Below are 26,347 nucleotides of genomic sequence, written 5' to 3'. Positions count from 1 at the left end.
CATCCTGGCAGCATTTCCTCTCCCTGGGCCCCAGTCCAGGTTTCAGGCATCAGTGGCACTGAGCCATCCACAGATCCACAGGCTCAGATACACACCAGCCCTGGGGAGAAGCCCTAGGTGCAATGGTAATGAACTTGCATTTAAAACCTGTCTTAGGGGCTGACATTGTGACATAGTGGGTTAAGGTGCTGCCTGTGATGTGGGCACCCATACCAGCGATGGTTCGAGTCCCAGCTGTTCCACTTAAGATTCCACTCCCTGCTAATGCACCTGGGGAAGCAGTGGAAGATGACCCAAGTGCTTGGGCCCCTGCCACACACATGGGAAATCCAGAAGAAGCTCCTGGCAATAAATTCGTCTCTAAAATCTGTCTTGCCACTTTTGAAAACTGTTTCTTGAAAATCTTGCTTTGGGATTTGAATCTCTTGCATTTGGATTTTTTACTCTTTTGATTCTGATTTTTTTTTTTTCCTCTTGGTTTTCTGCTTTCAATTTTGCTTGTCTGGCTTTAAAAATCTCACACCAATGGTTTGGGACTAGGTTTTTTCTGTCATAACCTTGATCTCCCCTCAGTGGGTTATTCAGTTCACCTGCCCCCTCCCACATGCTGTTGTGCCACAGAGAGTTCAGGTCCTGAGAGGCGTCCAAACTGTGCTGGCCTTTTGCACCATTTATATCTGTCCTTCTGGCTTGAACTGGTTCACTTAAAGTTTCCTAAACCATGACTTGATGGCCTGTTTTTTGTTTGTTTTTGTTTTGTTTTGTTTTTTATTTTAGAAAGCTTTTATTTAATAAATATAAATTTCATAGGTACAACTTTTGGATTATAGCAGTTCTTCCTCCCATACCTACCCTCCCACCCCCAAACCATTCCACCTCCTACTTCCATCCCATTCTTCATTAATAGTCATTTTTAATTATCTTTATATACAGAAGATCAACTCTATACTAAGTAAAGATTTTAAAAGTTTGCACCCATACAGACACACAAAGTATAAAGTACTGTTTGAAGACAAGTTTTACCATTAATTCTCATAGTACAACTCATTAACGACAGGTCCTACATGGGGAACAAGTGCACAGTGACTCCTGTTGTTGATATAACAGTTGACAATCTTATTTATGATGTCAGTGACCACCCGAGGCTCTTGTCATGAGCTGCCTAAGCTATGGAAGCCTTTTGAGTCCACAAGCTCCATCAGTATTTAGACAAGGCCATAAGCAAAGTGGAAGTTCTCTCCTCCAGAGAAAAGTACATCCTTTGATGGCTACTTCTTTCCACTGGGATCTCACTCACAGAGATCCTTCATGTAGATCATTTTTTGCCATGGTGTCTTGGCTTTTCATGGATGGCCTGTTTTTAACTACAAGCCCTGTTCCGTGGTCTTCGCTGTGGCTACTGGCAAACTGATGAATTCCGGAGAGTGACTTGCTGCTGATTTTGGCTAAACTAAACTGGCTGCATGTGAACTTGGAGCAGCTTTACTGGACACACTGGTCCCTCAGGATCCCTCCCTGTGCCCTGGTGGTGTGTAACGGAGGGAGTTGTAGTCCTAACTTGGCTGGTTGGCAGAGGTCTCACTTTTTGGGAGTCTTGTCACTAAATGGGCCTTGGGACAGGAGTCTTTTTGCCACCATTTTTAGAGTTTCAAGTATTAATTGTTGCTGATGGAAGGACCACAGGTGCTCAAGCTAGGAGGAAAAGGGTGGTGGCTTGAGAGTGAGTGCTCTGTGCTGCACTGTTGAGTACTTGGAATGTGGCTAGTGTGACTGCGGAGCTGAAATTTGACTTAATTTCAATTGATTTAGGTGGGCACACATGGGTAGTGCTGTTGGACAGCATGGTGTCAAAGTCCCTGCAGGGAAGGTGATTAGAGCGTGGTGTTCAGGACGTGACTCAGATCCCGCTCTGCTGTCGGCCTGATACGTGTAAGCATGGCGATGTTTCTGAACGTCGTGCGATTGTTTTGAGAATTTCCTGTGTTCTGTGTCAGGGGCTTAGAGCACTGTCCAGCAAGAAGTGTGTGTTTAGTCAGTGTTGGGCTATTTTTATATTGATTGGCCGTGTTGAATGGAAATTCAGTGGGGGAATGAATGTGGAATATGAAACTGTACTTTCTTTTCTGTGACTTTTATGTTTTCTTCCTTCTAATATGAAATTCTTCTTTGTTGTTATTCTAGGTGGCTGCAGCCTCTGGCCACACAGTTGTGTTGGTAGACCAGACGGATGAAATCCTGGCAAAATCCAAAAAGGGGATTGAGGAAAGCCTTAGGAAAGTGGCAAAGAAGAAGTTTGCAGAGAACCCCAAGGTACTTTGTCGTTGTCTATGCCAGTCCCATCCTGTGAACCCTGCATATCCATGAGGGGTTTCTGGTCTTTGCTTGCTTGTCTTTTTCTGAGTTTGTTTGTGTGAACCTCATTTCCCCATAACTTTAGAATAATGTCATAATATAATCACTGAACATTCAGGGGGAGCTGATTAGGAAACAGAAGTACATGACCATTGAGAAGAAAGCTGGGCAAGTGGTGAACTAATTCTGGAAGAACACTGGGAGCTGGGAGTAGGGAACATGTGTTTTGCTCAAAAAATAAAAGGGGGGGTGGGGAGAAGAGGTAGCAATGGTAAGTAAATTTTCTATTTGTGAGATCAAAAGAGAATGATGTAATCAACACAGCATTTGGATAGAACCTTTGATGGCTTAGGTATTATCTTCTTCGGATTTTTGATACGCTAGAGAGGAAAGTGTAGGGTAACTCTCCTTTTCCTGGAGCAAAACTTGAGGGATTGTCAGGAGGGTGGGAGTGGGGTTTACCCACTTCCTCCTTGGGCCTTGCTGCCTTCCCAGCACGGAGGGAAGTCACCCAAGTGACATCTTATTTACCTTTGTCACCTTGCTAAAGAGGCTTAAGATTGATTTCCTTAGAGCTTCCATGGAATTTCTCTTTGTACTGGCAGAGTAGGGTATATGAAGTTTCCAGTTTCTCCACACCCCGGTTAACGCTTGTTATTTTCTCTCCTGTTTTGTTTGCTTTTGTTTTTCATTAGAGCCACCTTAGATATGAAATGGAAGCTTGTTGTGATTTTGATTTGCATTTTTCTTACTGTCTGATCACCTTTTAAAAAACAGGTGTGGGGGTGGTGATAGTTTACAGTCGGACTAGGAGCTCCTCCACCTGCCCCTTCTATTAATGGTAGGGGACCTGGTAGAGGGAGTGTTCTGATGAGGGCTCAGGCAGGTGGCATTGTGGGAGCCCCGGGCTGAGGCTTGGAGTCAAGGCTAGAGTGAGTCTGAACAGGCCTGTGCTGCTCCCTCGTTCACTCTGTATACATCTGACTATTTGTCCCCTGGGGCTGAGGCTCCAGTCCACACCCTGAGAGTGACAGGATGGCTCCTGTGCTCTGGGTGCTCAGCTCCTGGCTGCAGTCCACTCTCCTGGGCTTCCCTGCTCTGCCAGGGATCCCACTGGGTGAGGTAGGCGTCTCTGTGCACCTGCCTAGCAGCCATACTGTGCTCATCTAGCTCTGCTTTGACTCCTGTGGTAGCTGCTGGCCACAACTGGCTGGTGAGTGTGAAAGCTGTGACCTCTCCAAATAGAGACCTGTTGCTGAATATAAAACAGACATTGGATCTTAGGATCCAATAGGAAAAAAGAATACAAGGATCTCAATATATTTATGTCGATTACATGTAGAGGTGATAGTATCAGATATATTGGGTTAACCAAGATTAATTTCACCTGTTATTACTTTCTAGTGTAGCTAATAGAAAAATTTTAATTCCTTATTTCATATTTCTTTCTGAAAGGCATTTTTTACTTGAAAGGCAGGGAGAGAGAGAGAGAGATCGATCTTCCATCCTCTGGTTCACTCCCCATATGCCCACAAATAGCCAGGGCTGGGCCAGCTGAGGTGAGGAGCCTGGATTTCAAGCCAGGTCTCCCATGTAGCTGACAGGGACCAGGTACATGAGCCATCACCCAGGTGTGCATGGTAGGAAGCTGGACTCAAAACAGGCACTCCAGTATGGGATGTGGGCATCTGAAATGATATATGTTAACCACTGAGCCAAACACTTGCCCTTACATTCTGTCTCTCGAACAGCTCTGATCTAGATGTTGTTCCAGGATGATTTTGATGCCTTGTGCAAAAATTACATCCTGACGTAGAATGGCTGCTTATAGAGGTACCATCTTGCTTTCTGCCCTGAGGTGTGCATGAGCAAAGCTGGAGTCCCAGGAGGAGGATGAGGAGAGACCAGGCTGCGAGCTCTGTGAGAGCAGAGGCCGTGTTTCTGGCCTGCTTGTGACGCCCCAGTTGTCTCTGGCATGTGCTGGGCCAGTGGCTGACGGCTGAGCTGGCTTTCTTCCCCTGGCTCCTGTTCAAGGGGAAGAGTCAGCCCCACCTCCAGACTACTGGATGGTGCTGAGCTCAGCCTTGCCCTCTTCAGCAGGGACGGATTGCAGGCAGTGCAAGAGCAGGCAGAGTGGCAGTGCCGGAGCAGAGCTGGCTGAGAACTGCAGAGGTCATGACCAACACTGGACAGTGAGAGCTGTGGGACACATGGGGTGATCGCAGGCAGACTCTGGCCCTGGAAGCTGGAAGTGCATTGAGAAGGCATTGCCTTTGGTAGAGATGGAGGGATTTTGATCTCAGAATCTCAGGGTGAGGTGAGGTTGTGTCAGGTGAGTGGGCCTCCCCAGCCCTCCTTGACGTAGCACACGTCCCCCCTGTCTCTGGTGAGTCTGGTGAGTGTTGTCTTCTCCTCCCTCCCACTGCCCTAGGCTGGTGACGAGTTTGTGCAGAAGACCCTGAGCAGCATAACTACCACCACGGACGCAGCGTCTGTGGTGCACAGCACGGACCTGGTGGTGGAGGCCATCGTGGAGAACCTGAAGGTGAAGAACGAGCTCTTCCAAAGGCTGGACAAGTTTGCTGCCGAGTACGTGCTGCCCGAGTGCTTGTGCCGCCTCCGGGGCCCCCTCCCGGGGCCTGGGAAGAACCTCCTGACGCCAAGGCCACCTCTCCTCCACTGCCCCACAGCGCTGTCTAGAGAACCAGTGCTGGTTCCTTCCTTCTGCATCCTCCTGCTCCCAGTTTGGGGGCTGCTCAGCTCTGATCCTTGTCACTCGTGAAGGCGGAACTACCCGTGGTTAACTGGAGGGATGCTTCCGGGACAAGCCCCTGTGTTTCTCCATCCCCTGGTGCATGTCCCTTCCTGGGGCAGCAAACAGAACAACATCATTGAAGGGCGTCCCCCTCTCTGTGTGCAGAGTTCCCCAGGAGGCTCCTGTTCTAAGCCTCATCTGGGTGCCGTGGAGACATGCTTGGAACGTTAGAGGAGCACCAGATCTTACCAGGCTTCTTGGCAAAGGTGGGGGAGGAGAGCCAAGCCCACTGAGGTGTGGTGTAGGGTGCCCAGGGCTCGGAGCTCTGTACAAGCGTGTACGCACAACGCCATAGCTCAAGATTCTTTTTTAAAAAATATTTATTTATTTACTTAATTTGAAATTCAGAGTTACAGAGAGGCACAGGCAGAGAGAGAGAGGGAGAGAGGTCTTCCGTCCGCTGGTTCACTTCCAGATGGCTGCAACAGCTGGAGCCGTGCCAATCTGAAGGCAAGAGCCAGGAGCCAGGAGCTTCCTCTGGGTCTTCCCACGTGGGGGCAGGAGCCCAAGAACTTGGGCCATCTTCCACTGCTTTCCCAGGCCACAGCAGAGAGCTGGATTGGAAGGGAAGCAGCCAGGACACAAACCAGCACTCATATGGGATGCTGGCACTGCGGGTGGCAGCTTTACCCACTACACCACGGTGCCGGCCCCTAGCTCAAGATCCTTTAGCCTTCCATTGTGTTTGGTTTTCAGTGACTGTGACACCTGACTGACCAACTGATGCTCGCTCTCCTGTGGCTTGCTTGGCCACACTTCACTCTTCTTGGTTGAGGAGCAGTAGAAAAAAGCAGAATAAAATCATGTGACACTGGTGATTCTTAGTGGGCAGTGGCTGAAGAGGCATTCACGGAGCTGCCCGTTGGAGTGTCAGTCACAGAGCTGTGTGGCCTGATGACGAGCAGAGACCTGTCCATTCTGTGGCTGCTGCTCTGTGTGCCTGGGAGTGCCAGAGTCCACTTGCGGTAGTTAGTTTGCTCCTAAGTCAGCAGGGAGCCCTCTAGATAATAGAGCCCCGGCCCCAGGAAAGGAGTTTGGTCGGGCGCTGGGGCCTCTAGGGAAAGGTGGGGCCCAGTGACCGCCCTGTGGTGTCAGTGTTGAAACAGCACTGGGAGCAGGGTGGGGGAAGTCAGGAGGCCCAGCGCCAGCTCCACCGCCTCCGTTGCTGACCTAGGGAAGAGCCTCAGTTTTATCACGTGAGATGTGAGTTGAGGGGTCAGAGATAATTTCCAAGAGCTTCCCAGTTCAAGCTCTCCAAAGCTGATTTGCCTGTGTGTGAAATGGGGGCGGTGGTACCTACTGCCTAGAGTTTAGGAAGTGGATTCCATTTATGTCCGCTGAGTGCCTGCTGGATTACAGCCTGGCACTATCACCTAAGTAAGACAGGTGACACCTGCAAAGACAGGCACGGCCCACACTAGGCTTGTCCAAGACAGGGACTTGGCCTCGGGCCTCAGCCATCCTGCTCTGCACTGTGTTCCTTTTTAAATACCACCTACTGAGATCTACTGACTGCTAAGGTTTACAGCTGGGTCCTGTAATAAGAGAAGAAAATGTGTTCCCTGTGAATCAGTGTATGAACCACAGATGAAAAGCTCCAGTGGCCCACTCTGACGCCACTTCACTGTTTGACCACGAGTGCCTCAGTTTCCCCTTTTTGAATGTGAGTGGCCCTTCAAATGTCCTATAAAAAGGCACCGCATTAACAGTACGATGCTAACCTTTTTCTTTTTCTTTTTTTTCTTTTTTTTTTTGACAGGCAGAGTGGACAGTGAGAGAGACAGATAAAAAGGTCTTCCTTTTGCCGTTGGTTCACCCTCCAATGGCTGCCATGGCCGGCGCAACGCGCTGATCCGAAGGCAGGAGCCAGGTGCTTCTCCTGGTCTCCCATGCAGGTGCAGGGCCCAAGCACCTGGGCCATCCTCCACTGCACTCCTGGGCCATAGCAGAGAGCTGGCCTGGAAGAGGGGCAACCGGGACAGAATCTGGTTCCCCAACCGGGACTAGAACCCGGTGTGCCGGCGCCACAGGTGGAGGATTAGCCTATTGAGCCGCAGCGACGGCCACAATGCTAACCTTTAACCTTTTTTTTTTTTTTTAAAGATTTATTTATTTGAAAGAGTAGCAGGGCGAGAGAGATCTTCCATTTGCTGATTCACACCCAGATGGCCTCAACTGGGGGTGGAGCCATAATCTTCATCTAGGTCTCCCACATAGGTGGTAGGGGCCCAAGCATTTGGGCCATCTTCTGTTTTCCCAGGTACATTAACAGGGAACTAGATCAGATGTGGAGCAGCTGGGACTCAAACTGGTGCCCATATGGGATGCTGGTTTCACAGGCGGCAGCTTAACCCGCTATGCCACAACACAGGCCCCAAAATAACCCTTTCTTAAGGGAAGCTTGGAGCCGCTGCTAGCTCTGCATGGGGTCCAGTGTGCCCTGCTGTCAGGTGGTTCAGAGCACTAGCCAGACAGAGCGCTGTGTCAGCTACTCATGGCGTTACAACAGAGGATCTGGTTTACCTTATTTCCCTCATTGACAAAGAGCAAAAAACTTTGAAAACTAATATTTTAAAACCTTAAAAACTTTTTTTTTAAAGTAGAAGTCCCTCTGCCTGGCCTTGAAAGTGCCTAAATGGGAAGGTGTTTGAGTAAGGGATCTATCTCTCTTTGTACCTACATAAACTAGCCTCTCGCCTCACCCCAGGCTTCTCTCCTCTCCCAGGTACAGGTTTCTTCTGCCGTCTTTGTCTCCTCCCACCTGGCCTGATTTCATTCAGATTGTAGTATTGCCTTCTAGGCACACAGGAACCCTGGGACTGTAGTCAGTTATGGACCACTCACCCTTCCCTTCCCTGCCCTTCTATGTAGGGATTACCATCAGGCAGGTTTTGTGTACTTTTGTCCACAAGGTGGCGCCATAGGCAAGCATAACAATCTTGCCTATCTTGGCTTAAAGACTGTGTTATTACGGTGCTCCACTGTACTGTAGTCTTTCTTTTTTTCCAAGGTTTATTTGTATTTATTTTGAAAGTCAGAATTACAGAAGGAGGGAGGAAGGCAGGGAGGGGAAGAGAGAGAATGAGAATGAATCTTGGATCCTCTGATTCATTCCCCAGTGTGCTGGGCCAGGTGGAAACCGGGAGCCAGGAGCTTCTTCCAGGTCTCCCATGTGGGTGGCAAGGGCCTAAACACTTGGGCCATCTTTCACTGCTTTTCCCAGGCAGGGAGCTGAATCAAACGTGGAGTGGCTGGGACATGAACCAGCACCCATATGGTATACTGACAGGTGGCAGCTTTACCCGCTTTGCCATAACATTGGCCCCATGTACTGTTGTCTTGAAAAGGTAAATTTTGTGTAAGTAAGTATGGACGTTTTTAATTGACAAGTTTACTATTATATGCAGGAGATTCTTTAAGCAGAATTCCTTGAACGTGTACCATGTGTGTAGATGTATCTTATCCCTTACCCGTATCTGCTTGTGTAAGCTGAAAACGTCTTAGACCATATTGATTTCTTTCTGTTTTCATCTTAATTCCCATATAAAGGAAAATTGGATATTTTTCATTGAGGATTTATGTATTTGTTTACAGCTTTGTGTTGAGTTAGATATCTGTGGTCCATTGTACCTTTTTTTTTCTTTAAGTCTTTGATCACTTAGAATTTCATTTTCTGACTGAAAGTAGCTTGACCAATTAGCTGCCTCCTTTTTTTCTTTGCAAATCATAAAATTCAACTAATACAAGTAGACAGGAGAAACTTTGATCCTGAAAAATTAAGGAAATATTGGTGAAGATTAAGCATTCCTTTGGAGTAGGTAACTTCATTTAGAATTTCAAAATTTAAATAAAACCGAAGTCCCTTGCTCTCAGCCTGCTGTTTGGAGATGTGCCTTTCCCCGATGCTCAGCGGACTGGGACAGCAGAGTGGGCAGTCGGCAGGCGCCATGCACAGCGTGTGCAGCGCCACCCCCAGGAGGAGACTCGCAGTGACGCCCGGCTGTTCTCTCCACAGACATACGATCTTTGCCAGCAACACTTCCTCCCTGCAGATCACGAGCATAGCCAATGCCACCACCAGACAGGACCGCTTCGCTGGCCTGCATTTCTTCAACCCGGTGCCCGTGATGAAGCTCGTGGAGGTCAGTGCAGCCCGCCGCGACGTCTGCTTGCTCTGCCAGCCACCTCAGCCCCGAGTCCCCGAAGCCCCGGGTGGATTCTTAGGGGCCAGGGGAAGGCTGTGTTTCTGTGGCATGATCTGTCGTTTTATCTAGGAAGACCCCATCCTTAGGTTCTTTGTCACACGGTTTTGCCTGTGATGGCCAGGAGAGGTGCTCACTCTGTGGAAAGCGCGGAGAGAGGCCTTGGGGAAAAGGCAGCACCAGAGCCCCCCAGCTTGTGAGGCACAGGGGGAGACTCATCGTGTCTCATCGCAGGCAGCCCGCCCCCTGCTCCAGATAGAATTCCTCACTGTCCATTCTTCCTGGGGTGAACCCCAGCCCCGGGTAACAGTGCCTGAGCATTGTCCTAGGTGTGGCACACCTCGTGTGTTGTGAGCAGGGCTACGAAAAGCAGCCTCCGAGGGCCTGAAGCCTCCTGACCAGGAAGCTGAAGGGTGGGGAGGAGGGTGGGGCCCCCCAGGGTTACTGTTTGGGCGGCTTCTGCTTGCCTACTTGGAGATCTGCACAGGAGGTAGATGGAGTCAGGGTAGACAATTTGTACCCAAAATGTGGCAGCTTGCCCTTTAAGTGGGCTAATTACAGGGTCTTAGGCACAGCCGCTATTAAAATAGCATTTGTTCTGAGGATGAGGGGTTACTGCTGTACAAAGTAAGGGATGCTGCTGGGTGGAGCCAGGCAAACCCCAGAGACCAGCCTGGCCTCGCTGGGAGTGTGAATGGGGTCTGTGTCCTTCCTGCGTTCTCCCCCAGCCTCTTTTCCTGCCTCTCTCCCCCTTCTGTGCCCCTATCCCCAACAGAAGCATTTTTTTTTAAATCAGTCATCACGGTGGCCGTATTTTCTTGTACGTCTCTCTCAAGTGCCACCTGCCCATCCTACAGTAGGAATCTCAGTGCCCTGCTAACCTTGTTGCCTCCCATTCCCTTGGGCCTCTTTGGAGAAGTTGAGCCATGAAGGGCAGGGCCCGGGCGGTGGAAGCAGCAGCATTTCCCCGGTGTAGGGGTGGAGTTGTCCACATTGCAGGCACGGGCCTGGTCGGGTCCTTAGCCACCGTGTGGCATTACTGGAAAGTCTAAGGAAGTTGTATCCCAGTGTGTTCCTCTGAGAACGTCCACCAGCATCTCTGGAAGTGTAGGATGTGGGTGGTTCCCAGCAGCTGCTTAGCAGATGTTACTGTGGTCTAGAAACTCTTTCCTTGAAATGCTCTTCTGTGTCCGGTGCGTGCTCTGTAACGGGCTGTCACGCGTGCTGCTGCTCGGGAGCGCCAGCGTGGGCCGCATCCCAACAGAGTGCCCCTCACCTCTCCCTGGGACTGACTGTACTCATTTAGATAGATAGAGCAAGCGAGGGTTTTCCCCTAGACTCTGGGGACTCTAAGCAGAATCTGCAGCACTGTGCTGTTTGTTGCATGAATGCGTGAACCTGCGTCACTCCTGGTCCAGTAAGCAAACCTTTACCATTGACTCCCTTAAAGCATGGCCGGCGCCGTGGCTCACTAGGCTAATCCTCCACCTGCGGCGCCGGCATACCGGGTTCTAGTCCCAGTCAGGGAATCAGATTCTATCCTGGTTGCCCCTCTTCCAGGCCAGCTCTCTGCTGTGGCCCTGGAGTGCAGTGGAGGATGGCCCAAGTGCTTGGGCCCTGCACCCCATGGGAGACCAGGAGAAGCACCTGGCTCCTGCCTTCGGATCAGCGCGATGCGCCAGCCATAGTGCGCCAGCCACGGCGTCCATTGGAGGGTGAACCAACAGAAAGGAAGACCTTTCTTTCTGTCTCTCTCTCTCTCTCACTGTCCACTCTGCCTGTCAAAAAAAAAAAAAAAAAGCAGTGGCCTCTTCCTAGCGCTCTTTTCCAGCTCCAGGTAGCGCCAGCACTGCTGTTTCATCGTGGTCCCTGCCGATCAGTTGCTAGGTCATCTCAGCCCTATGCTCATCTCTAGCTCCGTGGTGCCTGTTTCTTGTTCCACTCTCTCCTGCCCTTTAGTGTCCTAACACCACCACCCCAGGATGGAGTGGTAGCAGCCCTCTTCTCACCCTTGCAGACACCAGCTCACCGAGCTAGAAGCCCTCCTCCGTCAACAGGGTCTGTCCCATGGCTCAACCCCCACTTGCTAGACGCACAGTGAGCCTCTTGCCTAAGATCATATAAAGCACCCGATGGAGAAGCTGAGCCTGCATTGGCTTCGCTGGTGGAGGCTGCCCACTGCCAGGGCCTTGTCATTCACCAGATCTCATTCCTGGCAGGTTGAAGGCCGAAGCATTCCCTGAGAGCAGACCGTGCCAAGCCCTGTGCCTGCTGCCGAGCCGGTGGGCCCTCTGTGCCGTGGATTAAGCCTTGCTCATCTCAAAGGGCCATCAGACCTGGGGCCTCTTCGTGAGAGGTGGCAGGATGGGCAGAGCACTCCTCTAGGAGTCCCAGGGACCCATGACATGGGCAGATCCCGCCATCTCTCTGGGGCTCCTCCTCTCTCATAGGAGAAGGTGGGTTCCCTGCCAAGAACTGGAAGGGCAGTCATCAGTCTCCCCTAGGCGTCTAGTTACCAGCCTGCAGTAATTAAACATAGCAGTAAAACAATAGCAAAAACCAGCATTCACTGAGCGCTCCATACCTCCCAGGAGCTGTGCTGCTCTACCCCCTGATCTGATCTCATTCTCCCCTCACCTCCTCTAGGTGGATAGAGTGAGTCAGTGTCATTTCAAGCTCAAGAAACATGTCCAGGGTCACATAGCCAGAAAGTGGTGCCACTGGGAGCCGAGCCCAGGTCTGCCTCAGTCAAAGCCTGTAAAACACTCTCTCCTCTCTTGCATTTTAAGCTCTGATTTGGTACATTCTGTGGGACTCTGTTGTCTTAAAATGTTGTCTCTTGCCTCATGTCCCTGTGTTGCTGCCTGCATGGACCCTTGCCATCAGTGTGTCCTTGACCTGTTCTCTGGAGGTTGTTTGCTGACTCTGATCAAAGTTCTCTGCTTTGCATCTCCAGGTCATTAAAACCCCAATGACCAGCCAGAAGACGTTTGAATCCCTGGTGGACTTTACCAAAGCCCTTGGAAAGCATCCTGTCTCCTGCAAGGTAGAGGGTGGGAGCTTGGGGAGGAAGGGATTTTCTTTGGAACCTGATTTCTTCCTGGTACAGTTTGTGTCATAGCATTGTGTGAGAGGTGGGACAGTGTTTACCGTGGACCCCTCTGTGAGCTGGCTACGCTGTCTGTGTGTGGGTGCATAGCCTGAGATCTGAGTGGAGCCCAGGGCTGCAGTTGAATAATGGCCTCTGGTTTCTCTGGGCCCTGGCTTTTGTCAGTTCATGAGTGGCTGTATTTGCATAAATCGTTTTTATTGCTTCATCAGGTTTAACTGCTGTAGGGCCTCTGAGAGTAAGGGCTTTGCTTCTGGAGAAAACCTCACAGGTGGAAACCAAAGTAATGAGACAGGAAGAGTCCAGTCTGTCCGAAGTAGCATCCGTGGAACATCATGTTGTGATTTTGTTTTGTGTTGTTTTGTTTTCACAAGAAGCATGCTTGCCTTCCAGCTTTTTCTCTCCTTTCTTAAAATGCCCATTTATTCCAGGCCAGCCCACCCCAGTTGCCGAAATGGTAATGTGCATCAGTGTGGTTACCTTCAGTTTCTCAGTTTGCTGCAGTTCCCCTAGAACTAGGGATTTGGGCAGGTATTTGGTGTAGTGGTTAAGACACTTCCTGGGATGCCCCTATTCCATATGGAATGCCTGACCTTGAGTCCCTGTTCTATTCCTAATTCCAGCTTCCTGCTAATGCATACCCTGGGAAGCAACAAGTGATGGCGGCTCAAGTAGTTCAGTCCCTGTCATCCCACAGGAGGCCTGGTTGGAATTCCATGCTTCTAGCATTGTCCAGGCTCAGACCTGGTTGTCACGAGCTTCTGGGGAATGAACCAATAAATGGGAGGTCTCTATTTCTATCTCTCTGCGTTTCAAATAAATAAATAAATAATTTTTATGAGTTCTATAAACTTAGAGACTAAAAGTAGTATAGGGGCACTACTTCTACATGATTTTGCAGTTTTTCTAAAGGATAGTTGTGTCACAAAATGCTATACCATTCAGTTTTATAAATAAATCGCTTACCTTTTTAAAAACTTTACTTATTTGAGAGGTAGAAAGATAGATAGAGGGAAGGAAATCTCCCATTATCTGATTCACTTCCCAGATGCCTGCACTGATTGACGCTGGGACCCAATCCAGGTTTCCCATGAGGGTGGCAGGGACCCAACCACTTGTGCTGTCACCTGCTGCCTCCCAGGGTGTATATTAGCAAGAAGCTGGAATCCGCTGCAGAGCCAGGACTCAAACCCAGGCACTCTGACAGGGGATGTGGGTGTCCCAAGCAGCATCTTTACCAGCAGATCAAATGCCTGCCCCAGGCATCTCCGTTTGGATATCATGATGGTTCTCATTGCACACTTTTCCTTTCTTCAGTATTCTTAAGTTTGAACCCACATCCTGTTGGTCAGGAGACATCAAATAAGCCATGTGATAATGTGCTCCTCAGTGGCCAAAAACGAGCTTGGTGCCCTAGTCTGGGAGTGTAGTGTTACTGGGAGTTTCGGGTGTTTTTTTTTAACACCCATTTCTTTTGTTTGGTTCTGTGGTTTTGAGTCATCTGGTTTGGTTTGGTTTTTTTTTATAAAATTTACCTGAATCACATAAATTTTCTTTTCTTTTTTCAAAGATTTATTTGAAAGGCAACATTACAGAGAGGCAGAGGTAGAAAGAGAGTGATTTTCCACCTGCTGGATCACTTCCTACATGGCTGCAACAGCCAGAGCTGGGCTGATACAAAGCCAAGAGTGAGGAGCTTCTTCCCTGTCTACCATGTGGGATGCAGGGGCCCAAGGAAGGACTTGGTCCATTTTCCACTGCTTTCCCAAGTGCATTGGCAGGGAGCTGGATCAGAAGTGGAGCAGCCGGGACTCAAACCAGCTCCCATATGGGATGCCGGCACTGCAGGCAGTGGCTTTACCTGCTAGGCCACAGTGCCGCCAAGAGTATTTTTTCTAAGTGTAGAGTAGTGGCAGTGTTCAGTGGCTACCAAGGTGACAGTGGTGCACAGTCTGTCCCAGGCCCTCAGGTTCCTCGCCACTCACTCACTGACTCAGCAGAGCCACTTGCAGGCCAGCAGGCTCCAGACAAGGTCAGTGCCCATTACCTCTTCTACCATGTTTTCTCTGTACCTTTCCTGTGTGTAGACATGTGGAGACACACAGGTTCGTGCCATTGTGTCTCTGTAGCATACAGCGTACCATGCTGCACAGGTCTGTGGCCTGGGCTGTGCCATCGCCGTGTGTGTGACTGCGCTGCCCTGATGTTTGCACAGGCACAGTGTTGCTTACAGGTGCACCTCACAGAACTCATCCCCGGGCTGTGCTTGAAGGCAGCTCCTCAGTTGTGTGTTGTGCCGATGCATGAGATGGGCAGGCACGAGCAGGCTGGGCCTCTGTGAGACTTCACTTGCAGGGATGGGCCACAGCCTGCATTTGCCCAACAGTCATGTAGCTAGCTGACCCTGCCTGACATAGGATGGCGTCCGTGGACCTGGCTTGGGTCTGCACAGGGAAATGGATAGGGAGAGCGTGGTATAAAGGTTAAGGTCCCCATCCTGGCTCTGGTACTAGCTGTGCAGCCTTGGGCAAGTCACCGAACCCTCCTGTGTCTTGGCGCCTCATTTTCACGTAGAGAAAATAGCAGAGCCCACTCCACGGGTTTGGGTGAGGAAAAATTAAGTTGAGGCTGTGAAACGTTCAGAGCAGCACCTGGCACACAGTGAGTACACAGTGAAACGTGCTTGGTGAATAAGTCAGAGAGGCTGACAGACAGGGGGCGAAGGTGTGCAGGCCCACTGCCTTCTGGAGGGAGCCATCTCCTTCTCTTTCCCCAGTAGTCCGAGAGCAGCGCCGCCTGCAGGAATGCCTGGGGAACGCTTGGCGAGCCTGCCGGCAGGAATGCCCATTCTGTGGATGAGTAGTCCTGTGATGACCAGTGAGTGTCAGTGTTCTGAGTTGTGGCTCTGTTTTCTTCTTGCGCTCTCTGAGCTCTCTCTGCCCAGGATGCTCACTGCTCTGAGTGCTGACCTTACATATGGAGTGCTTCGTGTTGCCAGGTGCTCTGTCTTGAGTTCACCAATAAACCTTTTGACATTGAGGAGTGTGTTTTATGCTGTGTCATGAATAGCATCTTGCTGAGGCGATGAGGCACATTGACATGTGTCTGTGCTGTGGCCGGAGGCGTAGGGGCTGGCAGCGGCTCCTCCAAACGCAGAGGTGTCCCCGTTGGTCATGTGGCTGCATGGCCCCATGCACAGGGTGCAGGCGTGTGCTGCCAACTGCGGCCAGGGCCCAGGCCACAGTGAGACCCTTGCCCCAGGGGGCAGTCGTAGCCTTTCACTGATAGAGGAGCTGCCATTACTGCAGGACATCAGCTCCACACAAATGCCGCCAGTAAGTGACCAACTTGGCTTTCGCCACAAGCCGCTAAGAGACGAGGCCAACCCTAGCCCCACGCTGGGCCTCATGAGAGAGGAGGAAGCGTTTTATATTTGTGCTTGGGAAAGAGGAGTGCCGTGCAGGGAGTTGCCCCAGGGCACAGGTCTCAGGGGTGCCTGGGAAAGGCCAGAGGTCCACCAGGGATCTACTGTTTGTCCTCCACCTGCCCCCAGCTCAGAGACCTCACACTGTGTGCTGGGACCTGGGAGACACCACGGACCCAGGGACAGCCCCAGGCAGCCTGCAGGGTCCTGCTGCTTTGAGGATTGTGCACGGTGGGGTGTTGTTTCTTCTTCATTCCTGAAAGGGAAGTGGGAGAGAAGGAAGGGATAAGTTGCCATGTGATGGAGAAGTAAGTTGCTTTAGAGCACATTTTGAAGATGTTTTACCTTGATAAATGCAGGTAGCATAATCCAGGGGGAGAAGGGGAAATTTGGTGATTTCACCAAAGATAGCAGTTTAACAAAAATTCACCCAGCCTTTCTTTTTCTCTTCCTCAAACAGGACACCCCTGGGTTTATTGTGAACCGTCTGCTGGTGCCGTACCTTATGGAAGCCATCAGGCTGTACGAGCGAGGTATCTGCCCACCAGGCCCCAAGCAGCAGGGCTCAGCTCCGGAGCTGCCGCGGTCTCACGTGCGTCTGTAGGAGGGTTGAGTCCTCAGGAGAGGAAGGAGCCTCTCTTTCCTGGCTGTGTGAGGCCAGCCTCACCCTGGGCCCCACGGTGCCCTGTGAGGCCTCCGAGAAGGGGCTTGGCAACCCCTGCCGCAGTTCCAGTCAGGACAAGTGCTTGGCCACCCGGATTTCTGGCCTGATCTCTGCTGTGGGTTCAAGGGCCTCCTGCAGAAAACAGTTGTGATGTCAGCACCCCTAGGGCAGGGGTCTTTAATGTTCCTTAAGTGTCCAACTCGTAACTGTCCGACAGGTCATGGGAAGTCAGCGACAAGGCCGTTAGGAGGTAAGGATGGAGTTTAACAGCCCTGTGTCCATCCTGAACTGAATTTGCCGTGAGGTACTTGGTTTAACTTTAGGAGCACTTTTAAATTGCTCCCCAGTGTATGAATGACAGAGATTGGTTTCCCTGCTGAAATACAAGAAATGGAAACCTTGGGACACGGTCGGAGTTGGATTTGCAGGGCATCCTGCTGCCTAGCTCCGCCTGCCGAGCTGTGGAAGGGTGGCGTGCCGGCTCTGCTTCGGAGGCAGACGAGCCTTAATCGGACCCGATAACAAGCCCGTGTAATTGTTTCCAATTACTTCATTCACAAATGCTCGCTCCTGAGAATGTCATTTTTGAAACAAAACATTTACACCAGCTCTTCCAGGGAGATGAAAGCACATTTGCTTCCTCAAAATCTGCTTTAAATATTAAAACTTTTCTCTCTGCTCTATGGAAGCAATTGCCTCAGTTTTGCTCCAAGATCAAACCAACACTCTGTGTTTATCTATCAACAAATATGCCTAATTGCACCTCAAAGGCAGCGTGGCGCGTCTTGCCCTGCCTTGAAAGGCAGGAGTGTGCGTGCTGAGCAAGCTGTGGCACGTGGGAGCGAGCCGCCCCTGCGAGAGGCAGGTCCGAGGCTCAAAGCCACTTCCCCATCCGCTGCTCCCCCTAGGCAATGGTCTTTTTTGAACCCATTGCCAGCCACCTGTGGGGTGCACTGGACGGGCGGGGCTGAGCCCTGGGATGCGAGCTCTTAGCTGGCACTTGGGCCTGCCTCCACTGCCTGTTGTTGCTGACCCTCTGCCTCTCTCCCCACAGCCTTCTCAGGGCCTGTGGGCTAGAGCACAGGCTCCCAGAGGGGCGGGGGCGCCTGTCCCAGGCTGTGCTGGTTCCCTGTCACACCCCTGGCCACCTGCTGTGTCCCTCCTGCCACCTCGCTGCTCCCTCCTCTTGCCCACACTGAGCTGTGGGTTCCACTTTGGAACTGGAGGCCTTGGGCTGCTCCCTCTCCTGCCTGACACATCTGCTGGTCACATCTGAGCCCTCGCTGCCCTGCCTTCTCTCCTGGTTCCCCATTGTTCCAGGCGGGCAGCGGGGCAGTTCACGTTACCGCGGGTCTTTTCCAGAGTGGTCTGTGCTGTGCTCGCAGAAGGGGTGTGTTGCAGGCAGCGGCCTGCGGAGACTCCATTACACACCGCAGGGCCGCCTCAGCCCCGCAGCTCTGGGACTGCCTCTCCTAGCTCCTCCAGCGAGAGCTTTCTGCCACACCCTTGATACTGTCAGTACAGCTTTGAGTGGGGGCGCTCCTAGGACGAACACGCAGGCTCCCTTCTGGCCAGGCCCCTGGACAGCTAAACATTCTTCAGAAACCACAAGGCCCCATCAGCCCTCTTACACACTGCCCACGGCTCCAGTGGTGGCTCCCTGCCCCTCTGCCCTCCCGCTGGGTCCTGCAGCCACAGCGTTGGGCCTACCTCCTTGGTAGTCGGCCATGCTACCCTCGTTCTCCCTGACTCCTGCCCCTCCCACTGTGAACGAAGCCTGGGTGCCATCAGCCCCATCATCTCTGGGGGGGTCAGAAGGTAGAGGCTGCATAGGCTGGGACACTACACCACTGTCCCTTGCAAGGCGCTGGCAGGGTGGTGTGAGCTGTGCTGCTACGTAGCAGGTCCTGGGATGTTGTGAGCCTGTCCCCAGCCACTGTATGATACCCTGCCCTCAGCTCTCCCCTGCAGCCTGCTTGGTGCTGTCACCTGCCACCACCTTCCATACTCCTACCTTTCTCTCATGCGCTCAGCAGGACGCAGTCTCTCTTGTCCTAACTCCACACTGGGCCCTGCCTTGGGCCGCTTGTTCCCCCTTCTCTGTGGCATGGCGCACGTTTCTCCTGTTACTCTGTTCTGTCTAATGGGGCAGTGTCTGGACCCTCCTCCTTGTCATTTAGGAAACTATTGACGAGTGAGGAGCTGTGGTCCACCTTCCAAGGCCTTGCTGCTGGGCGCCTCTGTTGTTAGTGCTTAGGATGGCCGGCAGGGGGCACTGACGAGCCAGCGAAAGAAGTGGGCTGGGGCTGCTCCCAGATCCTGGTCTGCAGCTTTGGGAGTCCACTGAGGAGGCTGTTTGTGGTCTTGTCTGAGGTGAGGGGCTCTGGCCTGGGAGAAGTGGAGGAGGTATCCGTCGCAGAATCGTGTGTGTGTGCGTGTGTGTGCGCGCGCGCTTCCCCAGGAGCAGTGTTGGACCCACAGCAGAGTGCTTGCTCTAAGGAAGTTTTGGAATTCTTGGTCTAAAACACACACCAGTTAACTCTCAGTCAGCACACCAGTGTCTCTTTGCCTCTTCTGCTCTGTACTCAGAGTCCGAAGACTTGTGCTTACTTTGTAGAATGGTGTAGATTCTTTCCTCTGATGTGCTGTATCTTTGTATTTTTTAAAAGATTTTATTTATTTGAAAGGCAGTTACAGAAAGAGAGAGAGAGGGAGAGGGAGAGAGAGAGATGGAGATTGGTTTTCCATCTTCTGGTTCCCTTCCCAAATGGCTGCTGGTCCAGGCTGTTACCAAGGGCCTAGAACTCAATCCGGGTCTCCTACATGGGTGGCAGGGGCCCAAGCACTTGGGCCATTTTCTGCTGCATTCCAGGTGTGTTAACAGGGACCTAAATCAGAAGTGGAGAAGCCAGGACTTTAACCGCACCCACATGGGATGCCAGCGTCACAGGCAATGGTTCAACCTGCATGCCACAATGCCAGCCCCCCCCTTTTTTTTTTGAATAGAAAATAGTCCTCAAGTGCATCTGTGAATCTAGAATTATAGTCTTCCTCTAGGGTTCATTGCCTTGTCCTTGAATTTAGATGTGATTACATGGCTTCAGGTAGGTTGGAGCCAGGATGTCAACCGCATTCTGATGGAGAGCCCTGCCCAGAGCACGGGAACCCACAGATGGAGTGTTCGGCTGTGATGCACGGTCGTGGGGGAGCTGCAGTGGAGGGATGAGGGGATCCTGGCCTGCCGTCCAGAGGAGGGGCTTCTCTGAGGAGTGAGCATGAGCAGGTAGGGAGCAGCAGGGCTGAGCCCTGAGTGGGGAGCCTGGGAGGCTGGCACTTCCAGCATTTCCCTGGCTCCCACAGCGGTGTGGTGTGTCAGCTCAGTGAGTTCCGTGGTGCCAAGGGCACGTCCGCCTCCATCCTCCTCCTCCCTCCTCCTCCCTCCTCTGCACGTGCTGTTCTCCACCCGGCATACCCTTGCCTGTCACTCTGGTCTCGGGATCCCTTTCATCCTCGGGACCTGGACACGGTGCCTTCGGAGAAGTCTGCGTAAATACATCCCTGCTCACAGAGCTGTGTGAATCTTCATGGGCCCACAGCCTGGTAGGCTGGATTGTGGGGGCCACGCTTCCAAGGCCTCCCACTCCCGGTAGGAGTTCCTTGAGTCTCAGTTTGTGTTTCTCTAAGACCCTCAGTCTCTGAAGCCTGCTACATAATAGATACAAATAAAAGTTGAATGAGCAAGGCCACCTGATGAGGCTGATATATGTGACCTTGTTTGCTTTCTTATGGCCTACAACTCAAATCTTGATTTCTCAGAGGCTTCTAAGCCTAATTAGTGTACTACTAACAATGTAACCCATGAAAAATAATAGTTTAATCATCTGAATGAACCAAAATTGTAGATAGCCACCCTACTATAACTGTTTCATTTCTGATTTGGGAGAAAGGGAACGGGTGGTTTTTGGTCAAGACCACTTGTGGCCCAAGGACAGCATGCTCAGGGTAAAAGTCCAAGGAAAAAAAAAACAAGATGACACTTGTCTTAGTGTCACACTGCAGACATGCTGGCAGTCTGGCGTCAGCCCAGGGCTTTTGTCTAAATGGGGACCTCCGCTGTGCATGTGAGTTCAGAATACTCATTACTTACAGCACCAAGAAAGCTCGAAAAGAAATACACAGTACGTATAAAAGCAGAAAGCTTGGTATTTCCTTTTTGGAGAAAACAAAACCCCATTTTCAATAAAAGACCTTCTGAGTTGGGCAGTCCTGATCCATTGGGAAGCAGCCTGTGTTCTAGGCCTCAGGGCCCCGTCACTCAGTCAGTGAGGGCACAGTGCTGAGCTGGCGCAGTGTCTGAGAAGAATGTTCCGTATGTGGCATGGACTCTGAGACCGAGTCTCAGCAAGCCGGAGACAGCCTGCTGCAGGTGTGTTTTGGATGTGGGAGTATAGAGGATCCTAGTCATTCTGGCACTAGCCATAGCGGGGAGAGCTATGGGCAAGGTGGCTCAGCACTGCCTTTTTCCGCTCAGGCGATGCATCCAAGGAGGACATTGACACTGCCATGAAGTTGGGAGCCGGCTACCCCATGGGCCCATTTGAGCTCCTTGATTACGTGGGGCTGGATACTACGAAGTTCATCATAGACGGTAGGAATGGAAACTTTGTTGTCGTTCTTCAACTGCACTGAAGTCATCTCCTTCAGCCATTATTTACCATGCAGATTTCAAACAGATGTTTTCAGGGGACTCAGTGAGAGATCTCGCGCAGTCCTGAGATGGTCTTAGTCCATCTTGTGTTGCTATAACTGAGTCCTAGAGGCTGGGTAGTGTATAAAGAAAGGCTTGTTTGGCTGGTGATGCTGGTGGCTGAAGAGTCAAGACTGCGTGGCACTGAGTGTGATGAGGGGTCCCCTGGCTGTGTCACAACATGGAGGAGAAGACGAAAAGAAAACAGCTGTGTGCAGCAGGGGCCGAGGGGCGGGGTTGTCTGGTTACCAGACAGGTCTGCTCAGTGGAGAACTAATCCAGGGGCAGGAAGGCGGAGCCACTCCCCTGGACAGCATTGATCCATGCCTGAGTGCAGCCCATGTCAGCCCCGCCCCCATCGTAGAGGCCCGACCAATCCACAGCACACAGGGAACCAAGCTTCCAGCTGGTAAACCTTTGGGGGACAAACCACATCCAAACCATCACAGCAGGTTAGAGATTCAAGGATGAGATAGATTGCTAGGGAAGGAAGAGTGTGGCTGCCCACTCTTTTTTTTTTTTTTTTTTTAATTTTTTGATAGGCAGAGTGGACAGTGAGAGAGAGAGACAGAGAGAAAGGTCTTCCTTTGCCGTTGGCTCACCCTCTAATGGCCGCCGCGGTAGCGCACTGCGGCCGGCGCACCGCGCTGTTCTGATGGCAGGAGCCAGGTGCCTATCCTGGTCTCCCATGTGGTGTAGAGCCCAAACACTTGGGCCATCCTCCACTGCACTCCCTGGCCACAGCAGAGAGCTGGGCTGGAAGAGGGGCAACCGGGACAGGATCGGTGCCCCGACCGGGACTAGAACCCTGTGTGCCGGCGCCGCAAGGCGGAGGATTAGCCTGTTGAGCCACGGCGCCAGCCCCCACTGACTCTTTACAGGGTAAGGGTAGCTTTTGTTAAACTTCACTTGGAAACAGTGAAATAATTACGAATTGACAGGAAGTTGCAGATATCCACCTGCAGGTCCTGTGTACCCTTCACCCACTTCCCCCAGTGATAATATCTTATGTAGGAGTTGGTTTGTGTGGCCGCCATTGCAGTGAAGATACACAACCATTTTCTAAGCTGTGTTTATTTGAATTAGCAACTCTAAAGACAGGGTAAAAATTTAATAAAACTGAAGTTGAACATATGTCATTACTGCACATTTCACAACAAACACTGACATAGGAATTTTGGGGAGGTGCAAAAAGCGTTCTTCTAATTGAAGCTTGAAATGTTGAGTTTGATGATGATGCAGAATACCAGTGGTAGGAATTCAGGCTTTTCACGTGTGTTCTGAGACTTCCCTGCCAACGGGGAGCGTGCCCAGAAAATTCACAGCTTCTGTTGGTGTCCTTGGACCTTTGGCTTTACTGATGTCCAGGGAGAGGCTGGACACACTAGGGGAACCATGAGGCCGCTGGGCTTCCGGCAGCACCCCCGCAAAGGGACTGATGGGGCTGCACCAGCCACCGCGGCCTGAGGGGCGCCCCCTGCCCAGGCTGTGCCACCAGACTTGCTCTGGGAATGCCGAGATCTAGGGAGCCCAATGCTTTGTCCCTCCTCCCAACAGGGTGGCATGAAATGGATTCGAAGAACCCCCTGTTTCAGCCCAGCCAGTCCCTGAATCAGCTGGTAGCCGAGAAGAAGTTCGGCAAGAAGACCGGAGAAGGGTATTACAAACACAAGTGAGGCGCGGCCCGGGATTCAGGAAGGACTTCCACCTGCGAGTGCGCGCCGCGTGCCCGTGGGAGTGCTGTTGGGTGAGACGCATCCTCACACAGTGCAGCCTTCAGTGTGCATTTTGATTGTGATCTTTCTGAAGTAATTATGTACGCGACTTAGGGTAATAAGAAATTCTTCCATGGAGAATAATTTTTGCCTTTTGTAATCTGTTCATTTCTCTGTGTTTTCTAAAAAGCTTTCCACCCTTGGTGCCTTGAAGCAGTGTTCTTTGGGACCTTGTCATTTTCATAAAGAATTGGCCGAATTCATTTGCCTATGAAAGGGAAGTACTTCCTCTGGGAGTGACAATGCCCAGTGCTCACGGTGGCCGCGCTGGGGGCCTCAGGCCGTCGGCAGATGCAGTGTGCCTGGGAAGGGGCCTGGGCAGCACCTAGGTCTCGCCTTCACAGAACACTTGGCCACCTGCAGCTCCGAGCCTTACCCTACCTCCTGGGCACCCGTGCGACGCTCTGTCTTCACTCAGGTCGTCATGGAGATATGGCTGCTGTCCTGGAGGGGACCTCTCTGGGTGCTCCGTCTACAGGAAGAGGTCGGTTTTCCTGGTCTCTCAGAGCCACAGAGCTTCATGATCGCCATCTGTCTGTCCTTCTCTCGTGAGAAATCAGTGCTGCAAACTGCCTGTAAATTGACTAATAAAATGCAATCTTTTCATCTGTAAAAATCTGAATTGAAATAAACATGTATAACTTCACATTGTAATATGCTTAAGTGATTGTAAAAGGAAAAGGTTGGTAGTTTGGGCGGGAGGTTTGCCCGGTCTTCTTTGGCCTATGTTTTAAAGTGGCAGAGCTGGAGAGGGAAGGGCAGGAGAAGGCATTTGCGTAAACCCTGCCTGCGGCTGTCCCCTCCCCATTCCGTACGAGGACAGCAGCAACAAGGGAACAGCGAAACGCTTCTAAGGAACATCTGTTTCTTCTTTGCCGCCAGAGTGAAGTAGTGTGCCATAAGCTGCTTTTCATCATTGGCTTGGGAAAGTGTCTTCCAAGATAGAACTGCGGTTCTGGAAAAGCATCAGAAGCCCCGAGTGAGCTCCAGGGGCCTCATTAGCCTAAGTGATGTGCCCAGGGTCACCAGAGAGTTTGTCACAGAGCTGGTTAGAACTCGGTTTGATAAAACTAAACAAAGTAGCACACTGGAAAACCTCATCTCTAAACTTGCAGACGCTGCACTTTTCAGACTTTCCCCTGAATGGGTGCCCCCGGGTGGTCTCCTGGATCACGGGTCTCTCTCCTTGAGAGCTTTTTTTCTTGATTTCATGACTGATTTTTTAAAATTTAAATCTAATTATAGCCTAGTGAGAAAATAGGTACATAAATACATATATACACTTCTACCCTACCCAGATCTGGTTTAGGAAACTTAGGTTATTATAAAACAGTGCCTAACGAACAAAAGGAAGCACCTGCGAGGCCACTGCCGTTTCATCCCTGAAGGTTAGTTACCCTGTGGTCTCAGTCCCTGCTCATTCCCAGGCTGTCTCAGGACCCCTGACGTGAGCAGCCTGCCCTGAGTACCCCCAGGGCCTGGGCCCTTGTTCTGTAAGTGGCACAGCTCAAATTTATTTATTTATTTTTTTAAGATTTATTTATTTGAAAGGCAGAGTTACAGAGAGGCAGAGAGAAAGGTTTTTCATCTGCTGGTCTACTCCCCACATAGCCATAACAGCTAGAGCTGGGCCAATCTGAAGCCAGGAGCCAGGAACCTCTTCCAGGTCTCCTACGTGGATGCAGGGACCCAAGCACTTGGGCCATCTTCTATTGCCTTCCCAGGCCATAGCAGAGAGCTGGATCGCAAGTGGAACAGCTGGGACTCGAACTGGTGCCCGTATGGGATGCCAGCACTGCAGGTGGCGATTTTAACCTGCTATGCCGCAGCGCTGGTCCCAGGGCTCATTCTTGACCGCTGAATTGTTTAGGTCACTCCACAGTGTGTCTGTCAGCAGGGTCCGGTGTCTGGGTTCGGATGCACTGTCAGCCTTCCAGACTCTGGTCAGAAACCTGCTATGCCCTGTGTCCAGGACCAGCAAGAGATGGTGGATAGCCTTCTCTTCTCGAACCTGGCGGACTGGGGGTGGCTCTCAGGTGAGCACAGCTGCTTGGGAAGAGCTTGGTGGCGGGAAGGAAGGGTTCATCATGCAGGTGCCGCTGCTGTTTGCTGCGGGCTGTGGCTGAACATGGAGTCTTTAACAGGAGCCCAGGTGCCTTAAGTCCCGCCTCCCCTGCACTTTGGCTGCACTTGCTCGGGAGACCAAGCCGGTGCGGGCAGTGCTGCTGGGCCGCCACACCGGCACCAGCGGCCCCAAACCTGCCGCCTCATGGCATTCAGGAGCCTTGCATGACACTGGAAAGAAACTACCAGGTTTCACTTCCAGAGGATACTTGATTTTTGCTCCTCTCTCCTTCCTCTTAGTGATACTTTTATCTCTTTGATAGAAGTGAAAGTTTGAGATTAAAAGGAAAACCATGCAATTTATGAAATGACTTGTTGTAAAAGACAAAATGAGCTGCTGAGTGTAGCCATCACTGGACTTCTCTGAAGAATAGTTGTAATACTTAGAAAGATAAAAGTCATGTGAAATAAAAGTAAGGTAAAAAATAAAAGTCATGGCCTTTATTCATAGGTTTCACTGTTAACAGCAATTTATCAGGGGAAATGGCTGGCTGGCTTTTCATTTTTCTTTTGACTTTTCTTTATTTGGGAGGTGGAGAAGCAGATGGAGCGTTGTCTGCTGGTTCACTTCCCAAATGCCCATAGTGGCTGGCACAGGCCCAAGACTGCACCAAAGCCAGGAACTCAGTCCAGATCTCCATGTCGGTGGCTGAAACCCAATCATTTGAGCTATCACAGTCGCCTCCCTAGGGTCTGCATTAGCCAGAAGCTGGAAGGAGGAGGAGCCGGAGAGTCAACCCCAGCTGGTCCAGTGTGGGACATTCAAACTGGACCTCAGCTGTCAGCCCGCCACCTGCCCCTTGATTAACCTCAGTTGTAAGGTGTATGTGTGGCTTGGGTACTGGTAAATGACACGGCACCCAGGGAAGAGGGAACCAAGTCTCAGAGTTGAGACCACAGAATGAAAATCCTGTGTTATAAAGTGATTCTTCACTGGGTTCTGTTAAGTGGTTTGGTTTGGTTTGACTAAAACCAGCTTTCAGAACCCATCTGTGACTGTAGCCGGTCCCTGGAGACAATGGAGCCAGTCACGGCACCCACGGCAACACACTGGTTATGCGGCCTCTGTGAGTGACAGGGCTGCACATTTCACACATGCTCTCCTGTCTCCCTCCACCTTTCACACGTTAGCCCT

General features: G+C 51.3%; 1 protein-coding gene across 1 annotated transcript in view; it reads left to right on the top strand.

The window, feature by feature from the left end:
• Positions 1–23,734, top strand: part of HADH (hydroxyacyl-CoA dehydrogenase) — a 54,737-nt gene extending 31,003 nt beyond the window's left edge. Inside the window, exons 2-8 of the mRNA XM_062199763.1 lie at positions 2,182–2,310; positions 4,784–4,941; positions 9,183–9,309; positions 12,326–12,415; positions 16,363–16,435; positions 21,098–21,214; positions 22,871–23,734. Of these exons, the coding sequence (XP_062055747.1) occupies positions 2,182–2,310; positions 4,784–4,941; positions 9,183–9,309; positions 12,326–12,415; positions 16,363–16,435; positions 21,098–21,214; positions 22,871–22,989 (813 nt within the window). The 3' untranslated portion in view covers positions 22,990–23,734. The remainder of the gene's footprint in view (positions 1–2,181; positions 2,311–4,783; positions 4,942–9,182; positions 9,310–12,325; positions 12,416–16,362; positions 16,436–21,097; positions 21,215–22,870) is intronic.
• The last annotated feature ends 2,613 nt before the right edge of the window (positions 23,735–26,347 follow it).

This window comes from Lepus europaeus, chromosome 8 (genome assembly GCF_033115175.1).
Source record: "Lepus europaeus isolate LE1 chromosome 8, mLepTim1.pri, whole genome shotgun sequence".
Classification (NCBI taxonomy): domain Eukaryota; kingdom Metazoa; phylum Chordata; class Mammalia; order Lagomorpha; family Leporidae; genus Lepus; species Lepus europaeus.
The sequence above is the reverse complement of the archived record's forward strand: the minus strand, read 5'-3'. Positions and strand labels throughout refer to the sequence as shown.